Source organism: Microtus ochrogaster, linkage group LG4, assembly GCF_000317375.1.
Source record: "Microtus ochrogaster isolate Prairie Vole_2 linkage group LG4, MicOch1.0, whole genome shotgun sequence".
Classification (NCBI taxonomy): domain Eukaryota; kingdom Metazoa; phylum Chordata; class Mammalia; order Rodentia; family Cricetidae; genus Microtus; species Microtus ochrogaster.
In genome coordinates, this window is record NC_022030.1 from 55853286 (window position 1) to 55872814 (window position 19529).

General features: G+C 49.9%; 3 protein-coding genes across 8 annotated transcripts in view; 2 read left to right on the plus strand and 1 right to left on the minus strand.

The window, feature by feature from the left end:
* The window catches only part of Glb1l (galactosidase beta 1 like), a 9441-nt gene extending 7606 nt beyond the window's left edge, over positions 1-1835 (plus strand). For 2 of the 3 annotated variants that reach the window (XM_005361595.2, XM_026786103.1), the window contains 4 exons: positions 156-269; positions 710-841; positions 1045-1260; positions 1414-1835. In XM_005361595.2, coding sequence (XP_005361652.1) covers positions 156-269; positions 710-841; positions 1045-1260; positions 1414-1677 — 726 coding nt within the window. In that variant the 3' untranslated portion in view covers positions 1678-1835. The remainder of the gene's footprint in view (positions 1-155; positions 270-709; positions 842-1044; positions 1261-1413) is intronic. The other variant, XM_026786104.1, reaches the window with a different exon arrangement.
* Positions 1836-1976: 141 nt separating this feature from the next.
* Positions 1977-9255, minus strand: Ankzf1 (ankyrin repeat and zinc finger domain containing 1). Its single transcript, XM_005361594.3, has 14 exons — positions 9007-9255; positions 8719-8896; positions 7152-7258; positions 6854-6956; positions 6538-6731; positions 6062-6174; positions 5832-5979; positions 5215-5443; positions 4939-5082; positions 3038-3521; positions 2787-2898; positions 2521-2688; positions 2305-2390; positions 1977-2117 (listed from the first exon to the last, which is right to left on the minus strand). The coding sequence occupies exons 2-14, from the start codon at positions 8864-8866 to the stop codon at positions 1994-1996; spliced, it is 2160 nt and encodes a 719-aa protein (XP_005361651.1). The 5' UTR covers positions 8867-8896; positions 9007-9255; the 3' UTR covers positions 1977-1993.
* A 229-nt stretch (positions 9256-9484) lies between these two features.
* Positions 9485-19499, plus strand: Atg9a (autophagy related 9A). Of its 4 annotated transcripts, none has more exons than XM_005361597.2 (16): positions 9485-9620; positions 10530-10587; positions 10987-11118; positions 11246-11289; positions 12048-12112; positions 13099-13260; positions 13393-13534; positions 13973-14721; positions 14804-14957; positions 15063-15242; positions 15612-15860; positions 16048-16226; positions 16332-16449; positions 17504-17726; positions 17881-18026; positions 18467-19499. In XM_005361597.2, exons 3-16 carry the CDS (start codon positions 11016-11018, stop codon positions 18470-18472), a joined length of 2520 nt encoding a protein of 839 aa, XP_005361654.1. In that variant the 5' UTR covers positions 9485-9620; positions 10530-10587; positions 10987-11015; the 3' UTR covers positions 18473-19499. The 4 variants fall into 4 exon arrangements, with proteins under 4 accessions (XP_005361654.1, XP_026641902.1, XP_026641903.1 ...); XM_026786101.1 differs by having other exon boundaries at positions 10533-10587; XM_026786102.1 differs by lacking the exon at positions 9485-9620 and adding an exon at positions 9694-9947.
* Positions 19500-19529: the final 30 nt, after the last annotated feature.

Below are 19529 nucleotides of genomic sequence, written 5' to 3' on the forward strand. Positions count from 1 at the left end.
TTGGAGCCTGTCCTGGAACTAGCTCTTGTAGACCAGGCTGGTCTCGAACTCACAGAGATCCACCTGCCTCTGCCTCCCAAGTGCTGGGATTAAAGCGTGCGCCACCACCGCCCAGCCACCAGTTCATCTTAAGGTACCCATTCTTCTGTATCTAGGACCATGGCTTTATGCTATACCGGACCTATCTGACTTTCACTGTTTTTGAACCAACACCATTCTGGGTGCCAAATAATGGAATTCATGACCGTGCCTATGTGATGGTGGATGGGGTAAGAATCTAAATCCCAACCAATTTACTATCTCAGTTCCTTCCCTTCCCCTCAAGCCCTATAGCTTTACAGTTTCCCCATTTTTAGCCCTTTCCTACCTGTTTGCCCACATGGACAGAGGTTCAGGTAACTATCTAGGATGAGGAAGAAGGTAATTCAGGATGGTTTTATCCAGGGATGTAGTGGGGCACACGTGCATTCCCAGCACTCAGCAGGCTGCAGGAGGGAAGTCACATGGGCTGTATAGTGAGTTTTGGCAGTCTGGACTACATAGAGACCCTGTCTCAAGAAAGCAGAATACCAGAACAGTAGATTACCAACAAGATGAGTACATCGTCCCCCAAATGCAGTGTTCTAGTGTGATTCACTATTCAGTCCACTAGTGACCAAGAACTGAATGCTGGGCCTTTGCCTTACTAGAGCCCATCTGTTATCCACAGGTATTCAAGGGTGTCCTGGAACGGAACTTGAAACAGGAACTATATTTGACTGGGAAAGTGGGGGCCAAGCTGGATATATTGCTAGAGAATATGGGGAGGCTCAGTTTTGGGTCTAACCACAGTGACTTCAAGGTAAGCTGGTTTTGTCTGTTCTTCCCCAGTACTGACCCCCTCTCTTGGAGAATAGGGCCTAATGGAAGAACTCCATCCTTAGGCTTCGGCAGAGAACAGTGCTTGAGGATGTGGACATGGCCAGTTACATTGCAGAGCTTGGCTGGGGATAGAGTAGGCCCTTGTGTGGACTCAGGAAATCACTTCTCATTTGTCTCCCCCAGGGCCTGTTAGAAACACCACTTCTTGGGCAGACACTCCTCACCGAGTGGACTATGTTCCCTCTCAAGATTGATAAGCTTATAAGGTGGTGGTTCCCCCTGCAGCTGGTCAAAAGAGCACAGCCTCAAGTTTTTTCTGTTCCTGCCTTCTATTCCACAACATTTTCAGTGTTAGGCAAACTTGGAGACACGTTTCTGCATCTATCTGGATGGACCAAGGTATTGCTAATGGTGGTAGTTGAAGTGTGGGGGCACATTGCAAGAAAAACAATCTGGGACTAGAAATTCCTAATCTGATTAGAAGTCTGGAAGGGGCAATTCCACCCCATGGAAAGTTGAACCTTTGTTTTTCCACTCCATCCCTTCTCCCAGGGTCAAGTATGGATCAATGGGTTTAACTTGGGCCGGTACTGGACAAAGCGAGGTCCACAGCAGACCCTATATGTGCCAAGACATCTGCTGCTTAATAGATCAATCAACAAAGTCACATTGCTGGAGCTAGAAAACATGCCGCGTGAGCCCACAATCCAATTTTTGGATAAGCCTATCCTCAATAGCACTTTGCACTTGGGCTATACCTATTTTCTCTCAGAAACACAAAGTTCGTATGAACCAATGGAGTTAAGTGGGCACTGAAAGAAAGATGACCCTTGAATCTGGGACACAGGGCAAGATCCTTTGGTGCTGGTCACAGTGGCCATAAAGAATCAAAAGCTACAATCCCACCGAATGTAAGTACAGATACAGTTTTCTTGCCAAACTTTATTGTGATTAAAATTCCAAAGACAGTACTGGCTCCACACACCTCTGTGGCCCTGGCTTTGCCCTTGCTCCCGAGTGTCCTTCACCCCCATCTTCCACATAATCTTGAGCTTCATGAGGAGAAAGAAAAACTCTAGGTCTGAATGTGTCCTCTCGGAGCCTAGAGTTGCCCCCAGGTGGCTATAAGAAATCAGGAAGAAGACCTCTCTGCCTGACTGCGATGGTCTCGAAGGCAACGTGTGGAGCAGAAAGAGAAGTCGAGGTAGTGAAAGGGAATGAGGCCTTGGAGGGACACTCCACAACTCCAACAGCGTCTGAACAAAAGAAGAAAAATGACTGGACAGGTACCACACAAACTTTCCCCGGCCTGTAAAGGGCCCAGGGAATCTCAAATTCCCTCTGTGATCCTACGGAACACCATGAAGACACTTGTTCTCCTTACCCCTAGTGACTCCTACTACACAGAAGCCCGCCCTTTCATTCATTCCCTGGCCCCCATACCCAGCTTTGCCAACTGCAGAGTCAGGAACTGGAGGGATCGGGGCTCCCAACTGGGCAGCAAATCGGCGCTCTGCAGCCAGAGCTCTCTGAAAAACAGAGCAGATGTTAAAGAAGAGTCCCAGAGGTGAACAGCACACCCAGGAAATGACAGCTCAATCTGGGGAGTCGAGGTAGGCTCTTATGGAAGCCTCGCAGGGCAAGACTTGATGGCCTCACCTTCTCTCGGTCACTGAGAGCAGCAAATCGCCGTTGCTCTTCTTGCTCCCGTTCCTCCTGCTCCCTCTGCTTCTGCTGCTGTTGCTCCCGCTGCCGTCGAGCTGCCTTCTGCTCCTTTTTCTTTGTAGCCTGCCGGGCCTCCATTTCATGAGTCAGTGGCCCTGGTACCTAGAGGATTTCCCAAAAATATTGCAAAACTACAAGTAGAAAGGACCTAGTGAGGATCTCTGAAGCCCTCCCACTCTGTGGCTCCTTTTCCAGCTCACCCGAGCCTTGTTGTAATCAAAAGCATCAGGATTCTTCTCCATGAACCTTCGGAATTCATTACGTGTTGATTTGTCAGCTGCTACGGTATAAGGTGGCCGAGCCCTAGTGTCCCTAAGGACAAAAACCCAAAACCGAATTCAACTTGCCTCCTGCTTTTACTGGCATCCCCCGAGGAAACAGTGTCAGGTGCCAGCGGGAGCTGCCACGTTACACTCTTTAATCCTAACTGGCTCAGGATGGAGATACTTACTGCACAGTGGGGTCAGCGCCTGCCTCCAGCAGCAGGCGAACTACCGCACCTCTTCCGCATGCGGCTGCTGCGTGCAGGAGAGTAAAGCCACCAGAGCCCAAAGGGGCACTGAGTAGGGACAGAACTCCAGGGTCTACAGGCCCAGGAGCTAGCTGCTGCTTTAGCACCTCAACTTCCCCAGCTCGGCAAGCAGATAGAAGCATATCCCAGAGCTCCAGTTGACCAGGGGTTTTGGCCTCATCAACCAAACTGTCCAGTGGGGCTGTAAACACTTGGTCTGGCTGTGACAATGGCGCATCTTCTTGAGGTTGCTGAAGAAGAGTCACATGTGTCCCACACTGCTGGTCTTGATTTCTCTCCTTCTTCTTTTTCCTCCTCCTCCGCTTGGGCAATACTTCAAATTCACGAAGATCCAGGGTCCCCAGTGTCAATTCTACTAGCTCCAACTCTACTTGGGAGCCATCTTCTTCCTGAGACTCTGAACCTAGAAAAAAATATGATATTAGATCCATCTAAGGAATAGGGAGAGAGTAGAAGGATTTGGGCATCCTCAATGGGTTTACATTTATAAAAAGATACTCAGATCATCCTGAAATGAAGTGTTTTTATTCTGTCCCTGGACTTTCCCAGCGAACACCATTAGGACAAAGTAGAAGAAAGCACTACCATGGTGGTGCACACTTTTACTCCTAGCACTTGGGCAGAGGTAGGTGAATCTCTGTGAGTTCAAGGTTAGCCTGATCTACAAAGAGAGCTCCCGGACAACCAGAGCTACATAGTGATTCCCTGTCTTAAAAAAAAGTAGAGGAAAGCAACAGCACCCAATCAAACTCAACACGTTCTCTCCATGCTAAGTACCAGGACTATATCTATGAGCAGTAATAAGGTTTGGCAAGGTCACTAGCATGTCTCAGTTGATGGATGTGTTAGTGTATGCCTGTAGTGCCAGCATTCAGAAACTGGAGGCAGAAGGACAGTGAGTTCAAGATCAGCCTGTGCTACATAGAGAGCTCCAGGCCAGCCTGGGCTAGACAACAAAGACCGTGCCTCAGTAAGAAAGCAATTTGGTTTGGTGGCTCATGAGTATAATCCCAGCCATTTGGGAGGCTGAGGCAGGAAGATTATCATGATTTCAGGGCAGTGTGGGCTACACAGTGAGTTCTAGACCAGCCGGGGCTAAAATGAGACTGTCTCAGAACAACATACCTTATTTTATAAACAGTTGCTGGTAGAGATGAGTGGATGGGTGTGGGTACGGCTTAAAGGCTCACCTATCAACTGGTAGATAGGTCAGTTATAAAAATTGGTCACTGCAGCCGGGCGATGGTGGCGCACGCCTTTAATCCCAGCACTTGGGAGGCAGAGGCAGGCGGATCTCTGTGAGTTCGAGACCAGCCTGGTCTACAGAGCTAGTGCCAGGACAGGCTCCAAAGCCACAGAGAAACCCTGTCTCGAAAAACCAAAAAAAAAAAAAAAAAAAAGAATGAATTTTAGGGCTGGAGAGATGGCTCAGTGGTTAAGAGCATTGCCTGCTCTTCCAAAGGTCCTGAGTTCAATTCCCAGCAACCACATGTGGCTCACAACCATCTTTAAAGAGGTCTGGTGCCCTCTTCTGGCCTGCAGACATGCACAGAGACAGAATATTGTATACACAGTAAATAAATAAATATTAAGCTGGGCGGTGGTGGCGCACGCCTTTAATCCCAGCACTCGGGAGGCAGAGGCAGGCGGATCTCTGTGAGTTCGAGACCAGCCTGGTCTACAGAGCTAGTTCCAGGACAGGCTCCAAAGCCACAGAGAAACCCTGTCTCGAAAAACCAAAAAAAAAAAAAAAAATTGGTCACTGCATTTCCAAGGCAGACATGCAGATATATTTGACAATTGCCAGATGGTGCTCAAACCTTGCTTGAGTGACTCTTCTTCCTGCCCAAGTGCCTTATTTTCATCATTGGGGACCTTTGTTTTCTCTTTATCAGTAGCCTTTTTCCTCTCCTCTCTTACTGGCTCAGGTGAACAAAATCTGACCATTTCTCGAGGGTCTTCATCTGCCATGAAACAAAAAAGTCTTTCTCAAACTTAAGTGTGAAGAAGCCAGCCCAGGTCAACTGGGCTGCAGTTCACAGGCTGGAAAACCCCATGGTCTATACAGGTCTGTGTATGAGGCCTGGAGTACTCACCATACACCTGCAAGGTGGTCAGCTTATGGAGCACACGCTGAAGCTCTCCAAAAGTGGGTCTTCGGGTGGTAAGGGGGATAGCCCAAAGTCGGGAGTCATTCCTTTGCAAGGGTGCCCCCTGGCCTCCAAAGAACAAGGATCGGCCAGAGCGTGGGGCACGTATCAGTATTGCTTCTGCCTCCCTCAGTGCATTAGCCCAGGTTGGCCCTGCCAGCAGGTCACGAACATCCTGAAGAAAGAAATTCTACTTAGCAGCCTGTCTTCACCTGCTCTTTAAAAAAAAAAAAATCTCGCCGGGCGGTGGTGGCGCACGCCTTTAATCCCAGCACTTGGGAGGCAGAGGCAGGCGGATCTCTGTGAGTTCGAGACCAGCCTGGTCTACAAGAGCTAGTTCCAGGACAGGCTCCAAAACCACAGAGAAACCCTGTCTCGAAAAACCAAAAAAAAAAAATCTCCAAACAAAACAATGGCCGTCTAATCATATGCAGGGAGTGGGAGCTAGAGAGGGAGAAAGAATGAAAATATTCCCAGAGAGCCTTATTCTATTGTCCACCCAGAAAACTAGCAAGACTGAGAGATCAGAGGACTATCACAGAGATTCGTGAGACCTAACTCACCTTATACAGCATGGCTTCATTGTAACGCCTCAAGCTGGCTCCAGCAGAACGTGATGCCCTACCCTGGGCATCCTGAAGCCCCTGCGCTGTGCCCCTCTTGGCCCGCACAGTATAACGGTGAAAGGTTTTGTGTGTCACCACTTCTCTTCTGTAGATGACACAAACTCAGTACTGGAGAGCAGCTCTCAGGTTAATAGGGTCCATCCTTACCCCATGCAGCACCCCCTCACCCTTGAAAAACTGCACCAGCAAAATGCCCAGCTGCAGCCATGAGCACCACGTAGTATCTGGGACCTCCACTTTGCAGGTTATGTATCAGCAAGTCTGCTTTTTCTGGGGGAACCTATATGACAAATGCAACAGAAACATTTCATGTGATGAATACATTAAGAACAAAAAACCATGTGTTACACTTGTGTTATCTCTTTCATTACAACTACCTTAGCCTCATTCCCATTTCACAAAGAAGGATATTTGAGATTTGGAGAGGTAGTGATAGAAGATGGAAATTGTAGAATCACAGGTTAGACTTAATCCCCTTATATTTGACCCAATATTCTGGCCAGTTTCAATTAAAGACGATGCTGTCGGGTACGATAGCCTAACCCAAAAGGAAGGGAGGAAATAAGACATGCATTGGCTCGAGGAAACGTAGGCAGAGTGTATAAAAGCTGAGACTGATCACAAAACCTGCATTGTTACTTGCCTGGTGAGGGCCTAGGACACAGCGATAAGCATAAAAAAACTGGCCCTGGGCATTTTTGAAAAGGACCCGATGTGGGTAGAATCCTCGTGGTCGGTTAGGTTTCTCAAACTCAGCCCTCCCCTCATCCAGTGTCGGCAAGTCCTCTTCACTAGAGGAGTCTGAGTCTTCTGATCCTGAGATGCTGGAAAGATCTCCTGCAGACAGATAAAGGACATAGAAGTCTGACAAGCCATGTTTGACCTTTCTTCACACCCCATGGCAACTCTTCCACCCCCACCTCCTGCTCCCATACAAGTTTTCCCATACACAGCATTACCTGTAGAGCTTTGCTTTTCAAAGTCCAAAGCAGACAGGACAGGCTTGTTCTTGAGACGCTGCTTTAGGTTAAAGCGATGCCAGTCGAGTTTATAATGTTCTCTCTGGTGTGAAGGAAAAGGGAGGAGCAGGTGGAAAGACATTCTACCTTGGCGCCGTACAGTAGGCAAAGCTAATCACAGAACTCTAGGAAGTTTAACCAGGTAGCACCAAGTGCATTAGACAAAGCAGAGTCTACTTATCCCACCCATCAGAACACTTCTGCTGCTAAAGGCTAGCCCTGTACCCTTGCCTTTTACCTGCTCCTGGTGGTTCTGGAAGACCTGGTCACAGGCTGAACAAAATAATTTCCCTGAAATATCCAGAGAACTTGGGGATACTTTTCTTCCTGAACTTGTGCTCTCTCCTGAACAGAAGAAAAGGGTAATTGAAAGTAGAAAGTGAACCTACAGTACCTAAAACTATAGCAAATACCTATTAAAAAGATAATACAGAAGAAAAAGATAGCATGGCCTTGCCTTCCAAGAATTTACAATCTGGCAAATATGAAATAAATGATGATACAGTGTTTTGTATAATAAATATACTTTTAAATCTTTTTCTTTTTGGTGTTGGGGCTTTAAGACCTCACACATATTTTGTTTGTTTGTGTTTTGGAGACCGGCTTTCTCTGTGTTGCTTTGGAGCCAGTCCTAGAACTAGGCTGGCCTTGAGCTCAGAGATCCACCTGTCTCTGCCTCAAAAAAAAAAAAAGACCCTGTCTCAAAACCAAAACATTGATTCAGACAATGGGCCACCCATTACACCCCCTTGCTCCCAATAGTGAACTTGTGGATGTACATAGTGGCCTCTCTGAGGATGAGCAAGCTTACACCCAGGAAAACAAGTCCATGGAGACTCTTTCACCACATCTTGATACCTAAGCAAAATCTTACTTTAAGGTGTTTTAAAGAAAGCTGGACTTCAGTTCCCTACCCAGTGAGCCCTAAGATAATACTTCTGCCGGGCGATGGACAGGCTCCAAAGCCACAGAGAAACCCTGTCTCAAAAAACTAAAAAAAAATAAAAATAAAAAAAAATACTTCTGTAGTGCTGGGGATGGAACTCAGGTCTACTACTGAGCTACGTTTTTTCTTCTTCTGTTTTTGTTTGTTTGTTGTTGTTTGGTTTTGGTTTTTGGAAACAGGGTTTCTGTGTAGCTTTAGAGTCTGTCCTGGAGCTTGCCCTGTAGACCAGGCTGGCTTTGAACTCACAGTGCTGGGATTAAAGGCCTGCACCCACCACTCAGCTTGTCATGTTTTTTTCTGACAAGGTCTCACTTTATAGTCTAGGTTGTTCTCGAACCCCCACTTCTCCTTCCTGCCTGTTTTCTAGGCGCTGGAATTACAGGTGTGTGCCACGACTCCCAGATTAAAATTACTTTTAACTATATAAAACCAGTTCCTAGATACGAATTTACATCTTATCGTTCCAATTACAATGGACAACCTAAGAAAAGTGCAAGAAAACACAACCAAAGACTAACATATAAAACCAGTAACTTTGTATTATTATAAACACAAGGGAATAGATCTGACTAGAGTCCACTTCAATTTGAAACAGACCTAGGAACTGTGTTTTTTAAAGCAATGGTATTAACATGACCAGATATAAAAACTAGAGACTTATTTGGTGACAATTCATGGGCCAGCGCTGTAAACTGCCCAAGGCTGAAATATGTTGGGGGGAGGGGATGTGTCCAACGGAAAGAATCAGTGTGGATTTCTAAGCTGGAAAATGACGGTGTGAAAGTCGCCCTCTTGTTGACAGACTCCACGGAACCCTGTGACGTTCTTCATTAGGTCCGCCCCAAAGCATCCCGGATACCTGGGCAGGGAGCACGCGACGCCCCGGCCAGAGCCTCCTCGGGAACTTGGCTCACCAGGCTCAAGTCCCGAAAGAGTAGAGCTTCAGAGCTGAGGTCCAACAGAGAGACCGAGGCAGGAGCTAGGGATGCACCTGGACCCGGCGACATGGCTGAAGCAGAACAACTCAAAAGCAGCTCCTGGAGCAGAAACGGAGGGAAGAAACAGTCCTCCAGGACAAGATTCTACTGCCGAGTCTCCAACCGCCCCGGCTTGGCCATCCCCACTCAGAGAGCCCCTCGGCCCTCACCTGCTACCATGAATCAATTCTGCAGTACACAGGTGAGGGTCTTATGGAACTGAAACGAAGAGCACCCAGACCCCAATCGAGTCCAGCAGTTACCAGTCGAAGGCTACCCAACCGATCGACTAGCTCCGATGCTGACAGAACCTCGTCCCTCGACCCCTGCCCTCAGAAGCCGCCCCTAAGGACCGGAGGGCCGAGCCCCAGGCACGTCTGCCGTTCGAAAGCTGGATTTCTGCAACATTGCAATCTGGTGGCTACGGAGCGGCGAAGGGGACACACAGCGGCGCCCGTAGCCCAACCCGCACCACGTAGAGCACACTATTGGCCCTCTGCTCTGCAAGACCCGCCTTCAACCTTTCGTCCTGCCCCCTGGGCCAAGAATTGGCCACCTTGTCTCCACCCACTTTGTTCATTGGTCAGACTGGCTGAGGGTGACAGTAAATGACAGACGGAGGGCCTAGCGCTCCCGGTCTTGCCGAGCCCAGCAGAACAGACCGGGCTTCTGGAATCGCCCGGGTCGCAGTTCCTGCGGTGACACGCGAGGCTGGTAACTGGAATCCTCAGACCCAGACCCAGGCTGGCCGGGGGGTGCCCACAGAGCCCCAAGTGAGCTCGCGGTGCGTAGCGGGGGAAGGGGAGCCGCGGGCGGGCCGGGGGGCGCGCAGTCAGAATGTTTTGATAGAGGGCGCGCGCGGCTAGGGGAGCGCGCGTGCGCCGGGGCCGCGCGCCGGGTTGTCCGCTGTTGGGAGCCTAGCCCCCGGCCTGGGGCCGGGCGACCCTGGGGCGCGCTGTGCTCAGGTCTAGGTGGCTGGGTTTGGGGAGGCATCCCAGCCCATCAGGGATATCAGCTGTAGATCTGGCTCGACCCCTCCACCATCCGTAAACACCCCTGAGCACAGGCCCTTCCTGGGGAGATCCATGGGCCCTGGGTCTACACTGACCAGGTGAGTGTTTTTCCTGAGGCACACCGCTTTCACTAACCGAGGGACTCCCTCTGGGACCAGGTCGGACCAAGATTCACCGTCTCTAGAGTCTTCACAGACTGGGAGTATACCATATCCTTGACCCCACCTGGCTCTAGGCACCCAGGGAACCCACTTATTCAACTGGGATCTAAAGTCTACATAGACTGGAAATTTCCCATCCAGAAGTCATGCCTGCCTAGATCTCTGATGCTAGGGAAGCAGAAGGGATTGTCCAGAAAAAACTTAAGAGAAGACTCTTGCTGGGCTTTTCTAGACTCTGAGAAGCATGTCTGATTTCTGAAGTTGAGGTGGACTAAAGGTAAAATAATCCCGAAGGGCTGTGTAGACTCAGTCTCCCCAGGGTCCAAGCGTTTAGTTATTCCTGGGTATCCTAGAAGTAGATGGCTGGTCCTACATAGAACATCCAGGAAAGGTCTCTCAAAGCCGAGAAGGTGCCTCTTCCCCATTGCCATCTCTTAGTGGGGCTCAGGTGGGTGGGAGGGTGAGATTCCTTTGTGTCCCTACTCCCCACCCTTTGAGGCCTGACACCTTTTCCTCCAGCAGCTGTCCAACCAGGGCATCCAGGACTGGCGTGGAGCAGAAACTGTCCATGGAGCTGGTAGGGCCAAGTGCTTATCTTAAACATTTGTTTACAAAAATGTTTCCAGACTGTTAGTTTCTAGAGAGACCTGGGTTTCCAGGAGGGGCAGGGGAGGGAACTTTCTCCTTATTGGACAGAAGATGAAACATTCACCCCACACCCAAGGGGCAGATTCTGACATAGTAACCACCCAGCAAAGGTTCTGGGAATGGATGACCAGAATTAAGGGCCGGTCAAGTCCCAAGCTTCCTGTTTTGGGGTTATTATCCCTGCTCTACTTTTGAGTCAAAGGGGTTAGTGGTAAAGACAAATCCCAAGGATTCAGTCTTATTCCTTCTGGCCTGGTGGGCAGGACCGCAAATACACAGTGCCCAACCCAAATCTGATACAGGTTCTTTTCTTCTTCACCAATGGCAGGTTAACAAGGTGGACAGGGGGCTGCGGTGATGGCACAGTTTGACACTGAATACCAGCGCCTAGAGGCCTCCTATAGCGATTCACCCCCAGGGGAAGAGGACCTGTTGGTGCATGTGGCTGAGGGGAGCAAATGTGAGTTTAGGGGCACAACAGCCAGAGCAGGGGCATGGGTGAAAGTTCTTGGAGGAACACTGAAGGGGCAGGGTGGTCGGGGGATAGTTACTTTAGGAGTCTGACATGTCTGCTCCTGTTTTCACAGCGCCTTGGCACCACATTGAGAACCTCGACCTCTTCTTCTCTCGAATATCCTTTGTGTCTCTGTGTTGGAGCTTGGGCACCTTTTAGCTTTTCTCTGAGCTAGGTCCCTGATGGGAAATGGGGATGAGTTCCGTTCCAGTCTATAGAAAAGGAAATGAAACTCATTCTGAAACAATTGTTTTTCTCGGTTTTTCATGACAAGGTTTCTCTGTCTGTCCGGAACTAGCTCTGTAAGCCAGGCTGGACTCGTAGATCCTCCTGCCTCTGCCTCCCAAATGCCTCCCAAAGGCGTGTGCTACCACCACCCTGTTGAAATTGTTAAAGTAATATAGCTGGGTGGAGGCGGCACACCCATTTAATCCCAGAATTTGGAAGGCAGAGTCTGGCAGATCTCTGTGAGTTTAAGGCCAGCCTGATCTCTAGATCAAGTTTCAGAGCAGCCAACACTATACAGAAACACTGTCATGAAAGAAAAAATTATAGTGATGCCTCATATTTACAGAGAACTATTTGCACTTGTGTTCATTTATGAAGAACTTTTATAGGATGCTAATTTATAAGAACTTTTCTAATAGGATGGTTAGTGGTAATATCTTTTGACTGTCATTTCTGTGTTAAATACTTTGAGATATAAGTATGGCCACTATTAATTTGCCACTGTGGACAAGGCTTAAAGAAGTAACTGGTTAACAATCACACTCCAGAAAGTTATAGAGCCAGGATTTGAGCTTGGCACTTGGTGACATCAAAATCTTGTGTTCTTAAGTGTCTGCTTACTGGCCATTTGTTCTTAACACTTACACGTTTATAATCTTCATCAGAAGAATGGCTTCACGTGTATGCTCATTGGAGAGATTTTTGAACTCATGTAAGTATACAAAGGGATGGGTGCCATGGTAAAAAGATGCTTATCCCAGTCTCCCCTCTTGCTCATTCCTGGCCACACCTGCCAGTGCAACTCAATCCTAGGCCCCAAATTCTACAAACCTTTACAGCTAAGGACCAGCACGGTATCAAAACTTAGAGCTTCACCTCTTGCATGAAGAGCTTCCCAGATTCTGTGTCTTTCACAAGAACATACAACTCATTCTCAAGACTGTAGGAGAAATATGTGGTTCAGTAGGGAGGTTTTAGGAAAGAGCCTGTATTCTGTCTGACTACACATTAGCTCTGGTACAGGGCTAGAGCCTTTTTAGTGAGGAAAAAGTCTAGTGTTGCCAGAGAAGTTAGGAAGGGAGGGGTGTTTGTTTGTTTGAGATAGGGTTTCTTCAAGTATTCCTGACTGTTGGGGACTCTCTGTGGCCCTAGGCTGACTTTGAACTCAGAAGTTTGCCAAAGACACAAGCCACCACGCCCAGTGGGATGGGAGTTCCTTTTTTTTTTTTTTTTTTTTTTTTTTTTTTTTTTTTTTTTTTTTTTTTTAATGCTAAGAAAGAACTTTTCTAGCCTAGGCAACTCTACACCTCCAACTCTACACTCAGAGGTAGAGGCTTCTGGGTCTCTCAGTTCAAGGTCCGCCTGGTCTACAGAGCAAGTTCCTGGACAGCCAGAACTGTTACACCAAGAAACCCTGTTGTGAAACCCCCCCCCCCACACACACACACGCATGCGTGCGCATCAAAGGCTAGAAACCATAGGCCATAATCAGAAAACCCCTAAGAGTAAAATACAGGAGCCAATAGCCATTTGTGCCTAAAAGGTCTTCTGAGATTGAGCAGTAGACAGAGCCCATTAGGAATTCTCTGGCCCCTTTCATTTCCGTCTTCAGTGGTTCCCAGGCTCATTGCTTGCTCTATGGTATTTCACCAGCACCTCCCTGACTCTTGGCCCGCATCTTTCTTTTCAACTTCCCAGGCAGTTCCTCTTTGTGGTTGCCTTCACCACCTTCCTGGTTAGTTGTGTGGACTACGACATCCTATTTGCCAACAAGATGGTGAACCACAGTCTTCACCCTACTGAGCCCGTCAAGGTCACTCTGCCAGATGCCTTTTTGCCTGCCCAAGTCTGTAGTTCCAGGTAACGATAAAGGCCCTGAAACACTGCTAATGAGCAGAGAACAGAGAGGCCTGTGGGCGGCAACTCACACTTCAGATCTGTTACTAAGACTCTAGCCTCAGGACCCCACCTCCCTTTCTTTCTCCTTACCAGGATTCAGGAAAATGGCTCACTCATCACCATCCTGGTCATTGCGGGTGTCTTCTGGATCCACCGGCTTATCAAGTTCATCTATAACATTTGCTGCTACTGGGAGATCCACTCCTTCTACCTGCATGCTCTGCGTATCCCCATGGTAAGACCTAAGACATCTTAAGAAGGATGAGGTGCGTTCCTAAGCATCACATGTCCATAGCTGTCACTCTGGTAGGAATGGTAGTCGCGTTCTGCTAATGGGAAAAAATATCTGAGATGGTCAGCATAAAAAAGACAAAGGACTGATTTTTGCTGCATTTGATTGGTTCCATTTCTTTGGTACCTGAAATGAGGCAGTATAACATAACAAGAGCACATACCAGGAAGCCTGTTCACTTCATGGCAGCCAAGAAGTAAAGAGGAAGGCAGGAAGGGACAGGATCCAAAGTCCCCATTATCTCATCTAAGATATTAGTACCTCTGGCTGGGGACCAAACCCTTAACACATGGGTCTTTGAAGGGCATTCCAGATTGGAACTAGAACAGCAGGTCAGGTAACATCTCCTATGCTGTCTCTCCTGTCCACCCTACCCTGCAGTCGGCCCTTCCATATTGCACGTGGCAGGAAGTGCAGGCCCGGATTGTGCAGACACAGAAAGAGCATCAGATCTGTATCCACAAGCGCGAGCTGACGGAGTTGGACATCTACCATCGCATCCTTCGCTTCCAGAATTACATGGTGGCACTGGTGAACAAGTCCCTTCTGCCCCTGCGCTTCCGCCTGCCTGGCCTCGGAGAGGTTGTCTTTTTTACCCGCGGTCTCAAGTACAACTTTGAGCTGATCCTCTTCTGGGGACCTGGCTCTCTGTTTCTCAACGAATGGAGCCTCAAGGCTGAGTACAAACGTGGAGGACAACGGCTAGAGCTGGCCCAGCGCCTCAGCAACCGCATCCTGTGGATTGGCATCGCCAACTTCCTGCTGTGTCCTCTCATCCTTATCTGGCAGATCCTCTATGCCTTCTTCAGCTATGCAGAGGTGTTGAAGAGAGAGCCCGGGGCCTTGGGAGCACGTTGCTGGTCCCTGTATGGCCGCTGCTACCTCCGCCACTTCAATGAGCTCGAACATGAGCTGCAATCCCGCCTCAACCGTGGCTACAAGCCCGCCTCCAAGTACATGAATTGCTTCTTGTCACCGCTGCTGACCCTGCTGGCCAAGAACGGTGCCTTCTTCGCTGGCTCTATCTTGGCTGTGCTCATTGCTCTCACTATCTACGATGAAGATGTGTTGGCTGTGGAACATGTCCTCACGACCGTCACACTCCTAGGAGTCACGGTGACCGTGTGCAGGTGTGCCGGAGCGGTGGGTGGGAACAAGCGGGCTAGCCTTCTAGGAAAGGCTTCTGTCTTACCATGAACTTGATCCCGCCAGGTCCTTCATCCCAGACCAGCACATGGTGTTCTGCCCTGAGCAGCTGCTCCGAGTGATCCTCGCTCATATCCACTACATGCCTGACCACTGGCAGGGTAATGCCCACCGCTCGCAGACCCGGGACGAGTTTGCCCAGCTCTTCCAGTACAAGGCAGTGAGTGGAGTTGGAGTTAGGGCCTGCTAGAGACTGACTGGTGTCTTGTTGATAAGGGCTGGACTGTCTCTGGTTTGCTTGTAACCTCAGTCCCCTCCCTTTTAGGTGTTTATCCTAGAGGAGTTGCTGAGTCCCATTGTCACGCCCCTCATTCTCATTTTCTGCCTGCGCCCACGGGCCCTGGAGATTATAGACTTCTTCCGCAACTTCACAGTAGAGGTTGTCGGCGTTGGAGACACCTGTTCCTTTGCTCAGATGGATGTTCGCCAACATGGTCATCCTCAGGTACTGGGGAGGTCGGGGCAGATGGTCAGGGACAATGGTGGCACATAATCACCTTTGGAAAACTGCAGAAGCTATCCTTTCAGAGCCAGCAAATGACAAAGGTAGCCCTGCCTACAGGCATCCTTGCGCCAGGGACATAGTGGTCACTGGGAATCTGACTGGATTCCAGCCTTGATTTAAACCATGCTCCCTTGAAAAAAGTGCACTACAAATGACTGACCCAGCGTGTGGTCATTGGGGTTTCAGGACCGATGACTGAACTGCAGTCAGTCACCATCCTCCGGGGCCAAGGCCTCTTCCCAGCAGGGATGGTATAGGAAGAGTTCCTGCAAGCACTCAGGTCTGCTTACTGCCATCTCCCCTGCACAGTGGCTGTCTGGAGGGCAGACTGAGGCCTCAGTGTACCAGCAGGCCGAGGACGGGAAGACCGAGCTGTCACTCATGCACTTTGCCATCACCAATCCTGGCTGGCAGCCACCTCGTGAGAGCACCGCTTTCCTGGGCTTCCTCAAGGAGCAGGTGCAGCGAGATGGAGCAGCTGCTGGCCTTGCCCAAGGTGGTCTGCTCCCTGAGAATGCTCTTTTCACGTCCATTCAGTCCTTACAGTCCGAGTCCGAGGTGTGTATCTAGGGCCTAGGTGATGGTGAGCACAGTGCTCTCCAGTGAGGGGAATAAGCACGGGACACGGGGTGACAGGGTGGAAGGTTTCCTCTGTCTGTTCAGTCTGGGCCGCTGGGTCCTGCGGTTCAGGACATTAGAGGCCTCACCCTGCCCTGAGAATTCTGCTCACTCCTTTTGTTCCTAGCCCCTGAGTCTTATTGCAAACGTGGTAGCTGGCACGTCCTGCCGGGGACCCCCACTGTCCAGAGACCTGCAGGGCTCCAGGCACAGGGCTGAAGTTGCTTCTGCCCTCCGCTCCTTTTCCCCTCTGCAACCTGGACAGGGCCCCCAAGGCCGGGTTCCCAGCACCATGACAGGCTCTGGGTGAGTGGAGTTGGGTCATGATGGGGAAGCATAGCATAGCCCACCGAAACAAATGTGTAGATCTTGAAAATATTGATTGCTGTCTGTCTGTGCTGGGAGGGACAGAGTGGATGCCAGGACAGCCAGCTCCGGGAGCAGTGTGTGGGAGGGACAGCTGCAGAGCCTGGTGCTGTCAGAATACGCGTCCACCGAGATGAGCCTTCATGCCCTCTATATGCACCAGGTGGGTGGCCAGCTGAGTGGCAGTCGATGTCAGCCCTTCCCTGCCTCTTAACTGCTTCACATATGTGAAAATCTCCAGTAGTGTGCTCCTGTTTCTTGGAGTCCTCTCTTCCTCTCTCCCAAGACTTTCTAATGGTTCTCAGTAACAGCCTCCTGTCTTTGATGTACTGAGGACTAGACTCGGCCCTGAACACACTAGGCAAGCCCCAAGCTTATATCCTTACTGTTCTGAGAGCCGTTTTCACTGAGTACCTAGACTAGTTTTGAACTTGTGACCTTCCTTCCATAGTCTCCTAAGTCACTGGGGTTACAGACCTGTGCTTCCAGACCCAGCTCCTCCTCCTTAATCTTTTCCTTCCCTTCCTTTCTCTTCTCCCCTCCCTCCCTTACTTTTATTATTGACTTTTTAAAACAGTCTGACTCTTGACTATGTAGACCAGGCTGGCCTCATTCCTGTTGCCCTGAGTTTTCTTGTTCTGTTTTTTTCTCCGTAGTCATAGATCTGGTACTATCTAAGATTAGTTTTTGCTTTTATTTAATAGTTTATGATCAATTTTTCCTCATAACCACCACCACTAGTGTACAAGCCCCACAAGGACTGGTAATTCTGTTTGTTCACTATGTTCCGAGTACCCAAAACAGTACCTGGCACTTAGACACTTTGTTAACTTGTTCCTTAACCAAAGAGTGGGTAAAATGAGGGCTGGAGGAATAGCTCACTTAATAGAGTGCTTACCTAGCATGTGCACAGCCAGGAATTTCATTCCCAGCACTACCTAAATATCTGAAATCCCAGGGGAGATGAAGTCAGGAGGATCAGAAATTCAAGATCATTCTCAATGACACATTGAGTTCAGGGTCAACCTGAACTACTCAAGACACTTTTCCAGAGGTCTCCATAAAGCATCACACCTCTGTTGTACACTGCTAACATCTTAGCTGCTGTGTATGTAAGATTCTAGGTGAGGGCTGTGAGTGGGAATGGGAGGTACTGCGGTAGGTACGGCTGTTTCAGATAGAACCCTCCTGTCCTCAACTAATCCCCCCTTCTCCAGCTCCACAAGCAGCAGACCCAGGCTGAGCCCGAGCGGCATGTGTGGCACCGCCGGGAAAGTGATGAGAGTGGAGAGAGTGCCCCTGAAGATGGGGGAGAGGGTGCCCGGGCCCCCCAGCCTATCCCCCGGTCTGCCAGCTATCCCTGTGCTACACCCCGGCCTGGAGCACCCGAGACCACTGCCTTGCATGGGGGCTTCCAGAGGCGCTACGGGGGCATCACAGGTATCCGACTGGGGGAACGGAAGCAAAGAGGCTTCCAAGAAGGGTGGTTCTTTAGAAGGAGAAGGACCAATGGGATGGGGTCCAAGGAGACAAACCCTCCAAATAGCCCCCAGAACCTTCACATTGTTATTTGTGTTCTTGCTTCTCTCTACAGATCCTGGCACAGTGCCCCGGGCTCCCTCTCACTTCTCCAGGCTGCCCCTGGGAGGATGGGCAGAAGATGGGCAGCCAGCGTCAAGACATCCAGAGCCTGTGCCAGAGGAGGGCTCGGAGGATGAGTTGCCCCCTCAAGTGCACAAGGTAGGGCTCTGAGGCCAAGAACAGCTGCCAGCAGTAGTAACTTCTAGAGTGAAGTGCACATAATGTTTTCCCCTCCCCTTCAAAAGATACTTTCTTGGGGCTGGAGAGATGGCTCAGTGGTTAAGAACATTGGGTGCTCTTTTCAGAGGACCTGGGTTCAATTTCCAGCACCCTCATGGTGGCTCACAATCATCTGTAACCCCAGTTACAGATGCCTCAGGTCTCCACAGGCACTTCACATATGTGATTTACAGACTTACATGCAGACAAAACACCCATAGACACAAATAAATTTTTTAAAAAATTTTCTTATTTACTTTCTGGAATTCAAGGCTTAATCCCCCAGGCTTCCAGCTTTTTCTTTCCCTTATTTCTAGACTCCTGTGGGACAAGAAAATAGCTGAAGATTGTCCCTACTGCCAGTCATTTTCTCTCTGCAGGTATAGACAAGGCAGAAGAGGTCCCCATGCTCCAAGATGGAGGCAACAGCTGCCCTGCCAACCATCTGCCTGCCAGAAGAGGGCTTCTCTGAGTGTTGCCTGGCCCCACGTGTGTGGTGTTTGTGTGTCCCTGCCTGGCCAAGGGAGGTGCCAACACTGGGCTGGCCATGGCCCAAGAAGAATTTGAGGCCTGGAGACTAGGGGCACACAAGACTCTAGCCTCATCCCCAGGACTCCCTTGGCTCAGAGTGTGGTGCTAGAAACTGGTCCCAGCCCACTCCCAGTACTGCCATCTTTGCATTCACCCCTGCAAGTCTCCGGAGGGCTTCCTACCACAGAAGCTGCCAAGAGAAGAACTTGTGCCAACTGTGGAGTGGGGAGGCAGGGCCTAGACCCTCCACCCCTGCAGCCCAGCCCCCATCTGGAATACCTGAGCAGCTCAGGCTGTGGCCCTTACCTCACCCCGTCCTCACCCAGTGCTACAGCCAGCTCACCTCTCCTACTCCCTGCACATCACGGGCATGTGTGTGCTGCTTGCCCCCTTCTGGTCGGCTTTTGCTTTTTGTTGGGGTGAGAGCCATAGCTCTTGGCTCCTCTCACACTTACCTTTGACACTAAGATGGGAGGTTTCTAAACTGCAGGAACAGGATGAATCTTCAACCTTTAGGATGGGCGCTTGGGAATTTGAGGCTTTCCTGGGCCCCACTGCTGCTTATTGTACTCCTCCTACCTGCACGAGGGACTGGCAGGGCAGGATTGTGACCTCAGTCTATATCCCAGCAGGAGAGCTCTGCCCTGCAACCCTCAGTTCCCTAAAGGAGGGCGCAGGGCGCCGGACTCACCCTAGCCTAGGGCTTTGACATTGCACGCTGGGATTCAGCGCCTACCCTTCCCCTACACCCTTCCCCAGCTCTGCTCGACTGTGGAAGGTAGACCATGCCGAAAGTGGTGGACTCTGCAGTCCCAGTCAGCAGCAGGACAGGGTGGGAAATCCTATACAGCTTGATAACCCTTAATAAAGAAGGGACTTTGATCGGGTTGTGGCTTCTTTTTCTCGTGCTGC